Source organism: Pyrus communis, chromosome 2, assembly GCF_041283825.1.
Source record: "Pyrus communis isolate YQ-2024b chromosome 2, ASM4128382v1, whole genome shotgun sequence".
In the NCBI taxonomy this organism is placed as follows: domain Eukaryota; kingdom Viridiplantae; phylum Streptophyta; class Magnoliopsida; order Rosales; family Rosaceae; genus Pyrus; species Pyrus communis.
In genome coordinates, this window is record NC_142566.1 from 8,365,224 (window position 1) to 8,377,099 (window position 11,876).

At 37.1% G+C, this 11,876-nt stretch overlaps 2 protein-coding genes across 4 annotated transcripts; both read right to left on the reverse strand.

The window, feature by feature from the left end:
• Positions 1 to 4,507: 4,507 nt before the first annotated feature.
• Positions 4,508 to 5,934, reverse strand: LOC148698507 (uncharacterized). The gene is made up of 4 exons (XM_088678245.1): positions 5,031 to 5,934; positions 4,808 to 4,923; positions 4,623 to 4,684; positions 4,508 to 4,542 (listed from the first exon to the last, which is right to left on the reverse strand). Exons 1-4 carry the CDS (start codon positions 5,796 to 5,798, stop codon positions 4,508 to 4,510), a joined length of 981 nt encoding a protein of 326 aa, XP_088534371.1. The 5' UTR covers positions 5,799 to 5,934.
• Positions 5,935 to 8,279: 2,345 nt separating this feature from the next.
• On the reverse strand, positions 8,280 to 10,937 carry SHOT1 (Mitochondrial transcription termination factor family protein). 3 transcript variants are annotated; one of them, XM_088683882.1, is made up of 3 exons: positions 9,113 to 10,937; positions 8,846 to 8,942; positions 8,280 to 8,743 (listed from the first exon to the last, which is right to left on the reverse strand). In XM_088683882.1, the coding sequence occupies exon 1, from the start codon at positions 10,853 to 10,855 to the stop codon at positions 9,143 to 9,145; it is 1,713 nt and encodes a 570-aa protein (XP_088540008.1). In that variant the 5' UTR covers positions 10,856 to 10,937; the 3' UTR covers positions 8,280 to 8,743; positions 8,846 to 8,942; positions 9,113 to 9,142. The 3 variants fall into 3 exon arrangements, with proteins under 3 accessions (XP_088540008.1, XP_088540009.1, XP_088540003.1); XM_088683883.1 differs by having other exon boundaries at positions 8,280 to 8,733; positions 8,846 to 10,937; XM_088683877.1 differs by having other exon boundaries at positions 8,846 to 10,937.
• Positions 10,938 to 11,876: the final 939 nt, after the last annotated feature.

Genomic DNA, 11,876 nt, shown 5'->3' on the forward strand with positions numbered 1-11,876 from the left:
AATCATCCTATCATTGAATACGGACCAATTCGCTTTAGAATCGACGAGTCCGATTATTGTGTCTTGAGGATAGGATATCGAAGATAGTTTCTCATTTTTCGTGCACACCCAATGGGCGCAATGCATCATCATCACAGGGTATGAGGCACGAAGTTCAAGGTTATTCATTTGGATCCAAAACGCCGCCACTTCAAAATCAAAAGTTGCATCGTTTACAAAGAATTTGAAAACTAAACAGTACGTATTTCAGCTTACTCTGAAATACATGGTCTTTGGATAACAATTTCGAGGGGAATAGATTGCCTCTTAGACGAATAGTTAGGGGTAATTGTGGAACCATGATTTTTCAGGGTCGAAGTAAGGCTAATCTGAATACAGTTACCTTAGAAGTCTGGTCATGCACTCACCAGCTCCGGGTTGAGCTATATCAGACGAAGTTTCATCACTCTACTTCAGGGCACTAGGCGAAGTCTTAGCGAGTCCGTTGGATGACCATGCTTGTTCTGCAAGACATGTGACCTGATTTGGATGTGGACACAATCAGATCCTATAAGTCTTAGAGTTCCTACAATCTAGGAATTGGCGTGTGCCGCAAGAAATCATAACTTCTAAAAGGATGCAATATCTACTTTAAATATCCACTAGGATTCTCTCGGCTTAGGACAAGGATTTTATCATAAAAAGGTATCTCACCCCATGGTATAAATGCGCCTATCAAGGGTTCATCTAGGGTAACGCAAGCTAAACACTTGAATTCTCTTGCCCAATGCTTGTGTCTAAAATCATTTACTAATTTGATCGTCAGTGAGCCTCTGACTGGCACAATCCACCTCCCCCGACCCTAGGCTTGCTTACGGTTGTTTTACTATTTTACAGGTTACTTAGATTTGAGCTTGACTACCGGGTGTGCAAATTTGATTCCAGCACTGTAAACTTAGGAGACTACTAATGCATTGTAGAAGAAACAAGCAAATTCATGTACAAAAGAAAAATAATGCACTTCGTGCTCTAAAACCACTAGCTTCAAATAATCTGACAAATGCAATCCTCAATAGAATCTTCTTCTAATACAAGAATTAAAGATTCTCAATCATCAAGTTGATATTCAATCAATAAGTGGAGAGCACCATTAAACATCTATAAAAACATATAGAGCAAAATATTTTCCAATTTTCTGCAAGACTATAAAAATTGTTTAATTATTTCCATGAGAGCAAGGGAGGTTAATAACTGCTGAGTATTCCGGAATAAACTTGAGTCTCAATCAGGAATAACTCATCTAATATCTACTAGGAACACCTCATTTCATATGTACTCTGAACAACTCATCTCAAACACTTTCTTGCCTCTTTCACTTCAGCTATCTAATTTCCACTAAATAAAACATTTCCATCCATCTATTATTCATTTCCAGTTTTTGTATGTCCATACATGCACACGTGTGTGTATATTATATATCAATGTGCATGTGTGTGTTGATAAAGCTATTCATAAAGGAACGGTCAGGTTTTTTTAGTTCTCCTGCTCGGCTGCTCCTTATGTCTCACACCAGTCTATCAACCCATCTAAGAGTGTACATAGCTAATAGCTCATCAACAATTGATACCATTCATAACACCAGCATTACTTACGCACCCTTGAAGTACAAACAAAGAAATAATCACTACACTAAACCGTATGTGTGCATAGACACCTCTAATATGAAATAAAATTAGACAAGTAGTACATGTTCGCTAGGAGTATAACACGTATTCCAAATTGATCAATAGAGACCACACAAACTTTGCCGCTCGAACAAGTGTTGATTAAGGAAGAGCATAACAGCTAACCGCATTCAAAGCAAAAACACAAGTGTATGTCAAATTTAGGTCTACAATATGTATCTCATTCTCCTTAACTACCAACGAACAAAATCTTGTGAACTAAGCGCCAAAAGAAGAAACTGTGTCTAACCATTTCCAATTTAAGAAAACTACATTTGGTTTTATAATTATGCTTTATTCATCCATCTTACAATTAACCCCTATATACGTTTACGACTACACATAGCAACTAAAGTGGTACAACTTTTTTCCAACAACTCATTGACTTCACGAAAATAACTAAAACATGATAACATGATACAATTTTGTTTTCCCTTCACCTTCTCAGATCTATCATTGTTATACCTTCTGTGTTGAAGATGTTCATAGCACCTTCTGTGTTCGAGATGTCTAGAGCGGTAACAAGTCTTCCAAAAGTTCACCAAAAATCTAACACACACCAGCCTCATCCCATCCATCCATGCAAGTAGGATAATCAAATTCTCTATTATCAAGTCAAACACCAACTCATTGACATTAACAATGTGTACATTGCACAATTAAAAATCAAAACACTTGAAACTGATAAAGATTTCACCTTTGGAGGTTCAAGAACCTAGTAGGATTCCCAGGACACCGAGTTCATCCATAATCCAGGAATCAGATCCTGCAAAACAAAAAACAAAAACGACATCAAATACCAAGCCATTCCAAAACCTTATAATGATAATGGAACTGAAAACTTTCAAAACTTAACCAAAACCCAAACTTAATTTGAATAATACAACATCAAGCTATTTTTGCACATTTTTGTTTCTCTTCTTCGAGCGCCTTGACGACCTTTGCCCAGTCATGATAAAAAAAAAGTCTTCTTTAATCTCCTATCTCGTTAACTTGATCGATATCTTCGGTTTGTTATCCTTCTTATGAGCACTCTTCATTTTCCCTCTAGCTTTGGAGAGCCTTGCACCGACAGCTTCCTGGGTTTTTTTACTCCGGCGGTGGAGGTGCACCAGTTTTCAATGCACGAGTGCGGCCATTGGCCTTAGTCATCGGTCTCCTGTGCCGAAGGTTTCATGTCTTTTGCACCCCCTTTTCCAACTCCTTTGCCGCAGCTTCTGAAGCCAAAGAAGGAAGATGATAGCTCTTTTTGAGCCTCTGGTTTAGGTTTCTTCTTAGCAGCAGTGACAACCTTCTCTTTGATTTTCAAACGGATGCAAACCTTCGATTTTTTCTTAGTCACAACCGGTTTCGGCTTCTAGATTTCCCTAGTACCGTCGGTCACTTCTATGCCGGGAACTGGGTCAGCTCCATTTTCGACATTAGAGGACTAGGGACCAGATTTTCAACTTCCAAGTGAAGCTCAGCTAGTTTTTTGTTGTTGTTGCTTAATTGCTGACATGGGTTGTCGTTTTGGGTGGTGGTATAGTCGTCTTTTGGTTCATTTCAACTGGGACTGAGGAATGAGGGACTTGGAAAACACAGGGGTCGCCATAGAAACGGGTCTCGGGTCGGACTAGGGTCTGGTTTATGGTTAAGAATGGCCTGAATTGAAAAACATGAAATTGGTTGGGATTGGGTTGGACTGGACAGTATTGAAGTAGCTCTCACTGGGACTGAGAGAGATGGTTGGTGGTGGTTTCAAGGGTTATGCATTGGGAGGATTTATAGAGGAGAGAGTGGGAGGGGGAAGAAAGAGGAAGAGAGAGAACAACTCTGTTTTCCAGAGAAATGAAAGGCAGTTTTGATATTTTTTTAACAAGGAACAAATAAAAACATCATTTTTCTCTATGTTCTTAACCCTTGTTTTGTTTTACCTAGTGGTTGTTTGTATGAAACTATATAGACATTTTTTTTGGTAAAAAGAAGAAAAATATACATTTTCAAAAAGCACTTTGGGGATAAAAAGGTAAAAAGGAAAAGAAAATGTGCTATTTTTGCAAATAAAATAAATTTTGGGAAAAAGAAAAGGATAAAGTTAGACTTTTTTTACCTGTTCCTTGAAGGGCGATGACTTGTGGGCGCCATGCAATAAATAGGTGGACAAATGTGAGGCATTCATTGGCTCCCACCTGGCGCCGTTATGGGGTTTCCATTTACGGTTTTGCAAATCTGTTTTCTGCGGTGGGAAGTTATTTTCAGACTCGTCCTCTTCAAGGCCCAAAAAGTACCTTAAATATTTCCTTACACAGTCAAATTGTCCATGTCAATATAAAGAGTTTGCCTTCTCTGTCTTGGGCCCACCTAAAATCTAGCAATTTTTAAGAAATAGGATTTTCCCTTGGGGTTTTTTTTATGCAGCTTGAATGTTATATAGCACTTAATTATGTGTGTGCATAGACGTCTGTAATAAGAAAGAAAATTACACAGATAATGCGTGTTTGCTAGAAGTATAACATATATTTCAAATCAATCAATAGATACCACACAAACTTTGCCGCTCAAACAAGTGTTGATTAAGGAAGAGCATAAAGGCTAAGCACATTCAAAGCAAAACCACATGTGCATTTCAAAATTAGGTCTACGATATATATCTCATTCTCCTTAACTACCAACGAACAAAATCTTGTGAACTAAGCGCGAAAAGAAGAAACTGACTCAAACCATTTCCAGTTTAAGGAAAGACTACATTTGGTTCTATTATTTTGCTTTATTCATCCATCTTACGACTGACCCATATATATGTTTACGACTACACATAGCAGCTACAATGGTACAGCTCTTCCCGACAACTCATTGACTTCACGAAAAGAACTAAAACATGATAACATGATACAACTGTGTTTTCCTTTCACCTTCTCAGATCTATCATTGTTATACCTTCTCTGTTGAAGATGTTCATAGCACCTTCTGTGTTCGAGATGTCTAGAGCGGTAACAAGTCTTCCAAAAGTTCACCAAAAATTTAACTAACACCAACCTCATTCCATCCAACCATGCAAGCAGGATAGTCACAGTCTCTGTTATCAAGTCAAACGCCAACTCATTGACATTAATAATGTGTACTTTGCACAACAACAAATCAAAACACTCGAAATCGATAAAGATTTCACCTTTGGAGGCTCAGGAACCTGGTAAGATTCCCGGGACACTGAGTTCATCCACAATCCAGGAAACAGATTCTGCAAAACAAAACACAAAAACTAAATCAAATACCAAGCAATTTCAAACCCTAATAATCATAATGGAAACTTAACCAAAATTTAAATTTAATTTGAATAATACAGACATCAAGTTGTTTCTGCACATTCTTGTTTCTCTTCTTTGGGCGCCTGGATGGCCTTTGCCCAGTCATGATAAAAAGGTCCTCTTCAATCTCCTCTCTCGTTAACTCGATCGATATCTTCGGTTTGTTATCCTTGTTCTGAGCACTCTTCCCTTTCCCTCCAGCTTTGGAAGACCCTGCACCAACAGCCTCTTGGGTTTTTTTCTCCGACGGTGGTGGTGCACCAGTTTTCAATGCACCAGTGCGGCCATTAGCCTTAGTCACCGGTCTCCTAGGCCGAAGGTTCCACGTCTTTTGCACCCCCTCTTCCAACTCCTCCACCGCTGCTTCCGCAGCCAGAGAAGCAAGAGAGAGCTCTTTCTGAGCCTCTGGCTTAGGTTCCTTCTCAGCAGCAGCGACAACCTTCTCTTTGATTTTCAGACGGATGCAAAGCTTTGATTTTTTCTCAGTTGCAGTTGGTTTCGGCTTCTGGATTTCCCCAGCACCTCCGGTCACTTCCGTGGAGGGAACTGGGTCAGCCCTATTTTTGACATTGGAAGACTTGGGACCAGACTTCTCTGCTTCCAAGTGAAGCTCAGCTAGTTTTTTTTTGTTGCTACTCAATTGCTGACATGGGTTATCGTTTTGGGTGGTGGTCTCGTCACTTTTGGTCCATTTCAACTGGGATAGAGGAAGGAGAGACTTAGAAGTCACATTGGTGGCCATAGAATTGGATTTCGGGTCTAACTGGGGTCTGGTTTCTAGTTGAGAAAGACCTGATTTGAAAACCATGAAATGGATGAGAATGGATAGGACTGGAGTAGCTCTCACTAGGACTGAGGGAGAAGACAAGAGGGAGAGATGGTTGGTGGTGGTTTCAGGGGTTATGCATTGGGATGAATTTATAAGGGAGAGAGGGGGATGTGGGAAGAAGGAAGAAGAGGAAAAACGGCTCCTCTTTTCAGATAAAGGAAGGGCATTTATGATACTACCGATTCTGGAAAAAGGCAAACATGGTTTCTTGTTTGTTTTTTTGTGTCATGCCTATAATGCCCTATCAAAGTTTTGCATTTATTGCCAAAATAAATTGTTTCTTTTTTAACTAGGAAAAAAATAAAAATTCATTCTTGCCTATGTTTTTAACCGTTGATTTTTTACCTAGGAGTTGTTTGTATGAAACTATATAGACATTGTTTGTAAAAAAGAAGAAAAATATATTGAAATAGAGAGAAAGGGAACTAGTATTTTTCTTTTTCGTTGGAAGGGAACTAGTTGAGAACTGAGGGAACGAGGATGAAAGCGACAAACTAAGAGATGATAGAAGTTCGGAAGAAGTTAATTTGTAAGTGAAAATCCGAAGTAGCAAATCTTTCTATTTTAGTTCATCTTAAGATTACGTAATACACGATTCTTCCGAGATTCTCGCTGAAAAACGTCATGCAGTCCGCCGCCTTTTTAAAAATATTTCCATTCATACGAAGTCGTTATACATAATTACGCAGCGTAGCAGTTACCCTAATGTTCGTTAGGAATTAGTTACTAGGTCATTGAGATTAACTAGTAATTTGAAGATAAACACTCATTTGTAAACTCAATTTAGTTTTTATGTAATTTTTATAGTGCGGTTTTTATTTCAATCGAGGAAATAATAATTAAAACTATAATCTCATTTGCAACACAATTAAAAAATAATTTTTTATAATGCACTTATTTTCAAGGTTTGCCAATCACTGCAACTATACACTCTACTTGAACATAGGGGTTTATAAATTCTCAATCACAAGAAATAAAAATATAACTCTTTACTAAATGGATGTGCATTGTATTGTTTACCTCAAACTATTAAATTTTTTTCAGAAAGCAATGGTTATTCCTTTCATTTTTTTACTAATAACCCGACGACGATTTTACCTTGTTGAATTGTTTCTTTTTTTTTTTTTTTGTTGGAAAATTATTAAAATGAAATACAAAATAGTAAATAGTGTGAAATCACATTGCCCTTGAGACTAAATTTTTTTCTCCACATTAAATTTCATATCTGCAAATACTAGGTAATAGAAATTAATTCAGAATCTAGATGGTTTTTGCCCCAAATCATGTATGCAAAAATCATCCATTTTTGGACAACACTTGCATGCTCACTTGTCACGAACACAAATGGAAATGTGGTAAAAGAAGTAACCATTTAATTTTTTTTTCACTTTGAGGATAGAAAGGTAAAGAAGGAAAGAAAATGTGCTAGTTTTGCAAATAATATCAATTTGGGGAAAAAGAAAAGGATCGAGTTTGACTTTTTTGGCTGGTTCCTTGAAGGGAGAAGACTCGTGGGCGCCATGCAAAAAATAGGTGGACAAATGTGAGGCATGCAGCAGGTCCCACCTGGCGCCGTTATGGGGTTTCTATTTTATGGTTTTGGAAATCTGTATTCCATGGTGGGAAACTATTTTCAGATTCGTCATCTTCAAGGACCAAAAACAGTGTACCTTAAATATTTCATTATGCAGTCAAATTGTCCATGTTAATATAAAGAGTTTGCCTTCTAAGTCTTGGGCCCACCTAAGATTTGATAATTTTTAAGAAATGGGATTTTTTGAAGTAATTTTTTTTTTTTTTAACAAACGATATTACCTACACAAAAGGAAAATGGTATGCTTAGCCTTACAATGGATTAGCAATAATATATTTCAAATTCGTCTTTGACAAAAATCTAACCTACGACCTATCAATTACAAGTAAAGAGTAATACTATTATAACGTATTACTAAGTGACTTTTTAATGATTTTTTAAAGCTGCTTGAATGCTATGTTTATTTTATAATGGTTAGATTTATTACTAGATTTATTTCTTACGGTGCTTTTATTGCTAGATTTAATTCATAATTTTAGATTTTTTTTCGTTTTTAGATGAGATTTTTTTCCAATCTCATTCATTTATATTTGTACCACCAAATGTTACGTATCATTCAAAAAATTAAAGTTTTTTTTAGACTTTTTGTTATCTCAAAGGGTTCTTTTTTATTAAACTAAGAATTTTTTTTGTGACTTACCACCCACTTTTTGGGATAGGGGCACCAATCTAGTACCTTTATTTGGGGCTACAATTATGTTTAGTGTGACATCAAAAAGAGGTGATAACGGATTTCTCACTTTGCTGATTTATCCTGTGAATGGCATGTGCAGAGCCCTCAAGGTTAAAAGGCCCAAATTTTGTTTTGAAGCACAAGCTTAAAATAAGAGTATGGGTCTCCAATATGCACCCAAATTGTCTTTTACTTTCTTTTACTTTGAATATTCAAACTTCACGTTTGTGTGCATTTCTTTACTCAAGTATCCTAAATGCTTCAACATGAATGCCTCGAGAATCATAGTCAAATTCATGAAACATAATTTACCCAAGCACATCAGCCGGATAAATCATAGCCTACTACTCATGTCTGTTTATGCAGGCTTGTGTTCGTATGTTAAACACCTTCCTTGCAGCCTCCTCAGAAACCTTCCAACTTCCTTGTCAATTTTAGACTTGAGATCGACTTAAAGTGCTGTTTGGAACCTCTTTTGACGACGAAAGCAGACCAGTTTCGAGCTTCTGTCAATGGGAACTGCACTTTAAGAAGCAACCACCAGCATTTTAAAGTTACAAAAGACCATTGATTAAGAAGCCATAGGGAGCTTCTTTCTACTTCTGGGATTGGCTTGAACTGCTCCCGCTGAAGGCTGACCTCAACAACTGCAGCCCTCTTAATATTGATGAAACATGTTCAACAAAAAAAAAAAAAAAACAAATCATTTACTGAACATCATGGCAATTGTCATATGTACAAGGTAAAACAAAAACTTACTTTCAATAATGAGCCAGTATCACTTCTCTGGCTCCTCTACGTTAAGATTGTCGCTGAAGGATTACGATAGAGAAAAGATCAACCACCAACACAGTGGCTGAGAAGCAGAAACTATTTAAGTCATCGTCACTTGAAAATCTGATAAAAATGAAAAATCTACAAATCTCACACAAAGGGTCAATGACAGAGGGTTAAAATAAACCTTGAGAAATTCCTAATTGTATCATTCCGGTGTTGGAATTCCAAATCCACAGGTAAGAATCATACCATACATAATTCATTTGTACAAGATGTAGTCTATGTTATAGATGTCCCCGCACAAGTTTTAAAAGATCTTCTGTATGAGAAACGCTCGAACCAATGCTTTGGAGCAGCTGGGTGAATTCCAAAAGCCCGTGCTACAAATTGCTTTTCACTAGTAGCAATCATGGTGGCAATAGAGTAGCTTTCAGAATGCAAACCCTTCTCTTTAAGCCACACATAAAATCTATATCTGGGCTTGATCCGGTTTTCTAAGTTGAAACACAAAAATGCAGGAAAAATATTGAGGTACTCCAAAGAGGATTTCATTTCCTCACAAAGAAAGTTAACTTTCTCTTCCAAAGATTCTGGATTCTGATTCAGGATCTTTGGTGTCGTGCTTATCATCAGACAAAGACTTGAGAAATCAATGCCCGTAGAAAAAAGGCTATCAAACCGCTTTTGCAACTCACCGCTTCTGCCATGCAAGTGGGCTAAGACCTTTAGGGTCAAGGGGTTCTCTCCAAACCCAATGCTATGCATGAAGTCCAATTTTCTCATTGTATGAATGGGAGTTGTCGTAGATTGAATCCTCTCCAATCCTTCACCAAATTCTCTCGCAATGTCTTCATCAAAATCACTTATTACATAATTTTCTAACAATTGAGGTTCATTCTTAATCCTAACGAAGAACCATTCATGAAGATCCAGAGCCCTTATTACATGTGGTAAATTAGCCATTTTATTTTTTCCCATCACATGAGGGTATTTTTCAATCACAGCCTCTATTTCTTTCACGTTCAATCCGAAAAATTCCAATAATCCCAATGCTGATATATTCGGTGTTTCCAGATCAAAATTTAAAACCTCAGGACTCTGAAGAAGGAACAAACCTACATCTTCCTTCCTAACACCAAATCTACAAAAGTACTTAGATTTCTGGCACAAAACCTCTGCTGGACATGTAAGAAAAACATCTTTCTTCCTCCCCATCAGTTCCCCTATCTTCCCTTTCTCGCAACCCAAATCGCAAAACACCCTAACTTTCTTACAAACATCATACCAAGCATCCACATTTCCTTCAACACAGTACTCCATATCAAACTCCACAAGAACCCTTTTGAAATCATCAAACAATGCCATATCACCACCCGGCTCACCCTCCACCGCCAGCAAATAAGGAAAAGCCAAGCACATTCCCACAACTGAATGATTACTAAACCCACATTCCTTCAACCTACTAAGCCTAGCTTTCAACACCTCGGAACTCTCACTAAAAATGGAAATCTCCTCCTCGTACAACTTCCCTAACATATTCCAAGGAAACCCAAATCTAGAAAGTTCAGTAGCAACATTCAAAAGGGTCCCATCCTCAGAGAAAAAGTACTTGTTGGGAGGTAAAAAGTCACAAACTTGATTGTAATCTATGCCAATGCTTTCAAAGAAAAACTCAAATTCATTGATGGGGTGGTACCTGAGGAGCCTCTTGAAGCGGTTCGAGAATTTCGGGACCGAAAACTCGATCTTTTTTATGAGATTGGTGAGGGAAAAGAGGCAGTTCTTGCTGATGTGCTCGGCGGAGGGGAAGGACAAGGATCTGGTTGCGTGGAGGTAGTCGGTGAGGGCCTGCTGGGCTTGCTTGATGGTTTCTGACTTGTATCTGGTGGGGACATTGGAGAGTTTGGGAAACCTTACGGCGGAGGCGGTTTTCGTGGCGGTGGAGAAGTGGTGGGAAAGGCGGAGGGTGTAGATGCATTTGGGGAGGTACATGGTCAAAATAGGGTTTTCCAGAAAAATACGACCGAGGACTAAGGAGTTGAGTATAAAAACGCCAAACGGCAAAACTGGTAATTTCCATTTCACAAACGGATGGCAAAGTTTCGTTTGGGAATATGTTTATCGGCATAATCACAAAAATTAATCATATTTGTAACTGCAAATTAATCTTCAAAAATTATCCGTAACTATACTCATCGGATACGAATTCCTCATCGGTTTATGATTATATATTCGTTCAATTGATGCATTATAATATAATAGATACTAATTTCGTCATTATAATGTAATAGATACATTAATAATGTTAGTTAATCTTTGATCTTTTTCATAAGCATCATTGAACTCTTATTGGTTTTTGATTTAAAACTTTTGAACTTTCTCACAAAAGTTTAATTAAAAACTTAAATAAGAGTCCTATAACTAGCGAGACTCTGATACCAAATACACACACACACACACACTAGTCTTCATCACACGCTCACGCTCATGCAGAAGACATTTTTTGAATTACGGCGTACTACGCGCAACTTACACGTTTTAAATGTATTTATATGCGTAAATTGACAAAAAGAAAATCAAATGTTTGAAGTAAATGAATAATCTTAAATCATACTGGAAGAAACCAAGCAACTGAATTTAAATAATAAAATCGATCTCTAATGGATTTATATTAAGAATAGAGAAAACAATATTTAATAAACAACTGATTGAATCACATTATTGCTAGACCATTATGAGGCTAAGCCGGTGCCTTTCCCCTTTAGTGTAGATAATATCATTGTAGATAATATCATTTGTTAAAAATAAAAACAATCATTTGACAACTAATTTAATCACATTATTATACTCGTGTGAATAACCTTTTTTATAACCTGCATTACACATCTCTTAAGATGTTTTGAATGTGTTTTAAAATAGAGAAAATAATATTCAATAAACAACTAATTGAATCACATTATTACTAGTATATTGTGAGGTACTAATTATATATATATATATATATATAAAGTGT

Bases quoted from the DNA above. Each gene is read 5' to 3' on its own strand.
- LOC148698507 (XM_088678245.1), bottom strand. From the start codon at position 5,798: ATGGTTTTCAAATCAGGTCTTTCTCAACTAGAAACCAGACCCCAGTTA. The intron at 4,924-5,030 runs GTCTGTATTATT...TTTGTTTTGCAG, and splicing joins ATGTGCAGAAACAACTTGAT to AATCTGTTTCCTGGATTGTG. The intron at 4,685-4,807 runs GTACACATTATT...AACTTTTGGAAG, and splicing joins TTGATTTGTTGTTGTGCAAA to ACTTGTTACCGCTCTAGACA.
- SHOT1 (XM_088683882.1), bottom strand. From the start codon at position 10,855: ATGTACCTCCCCAAATGCATCTACACCCTCCGCCTTTCCCACCACTTC.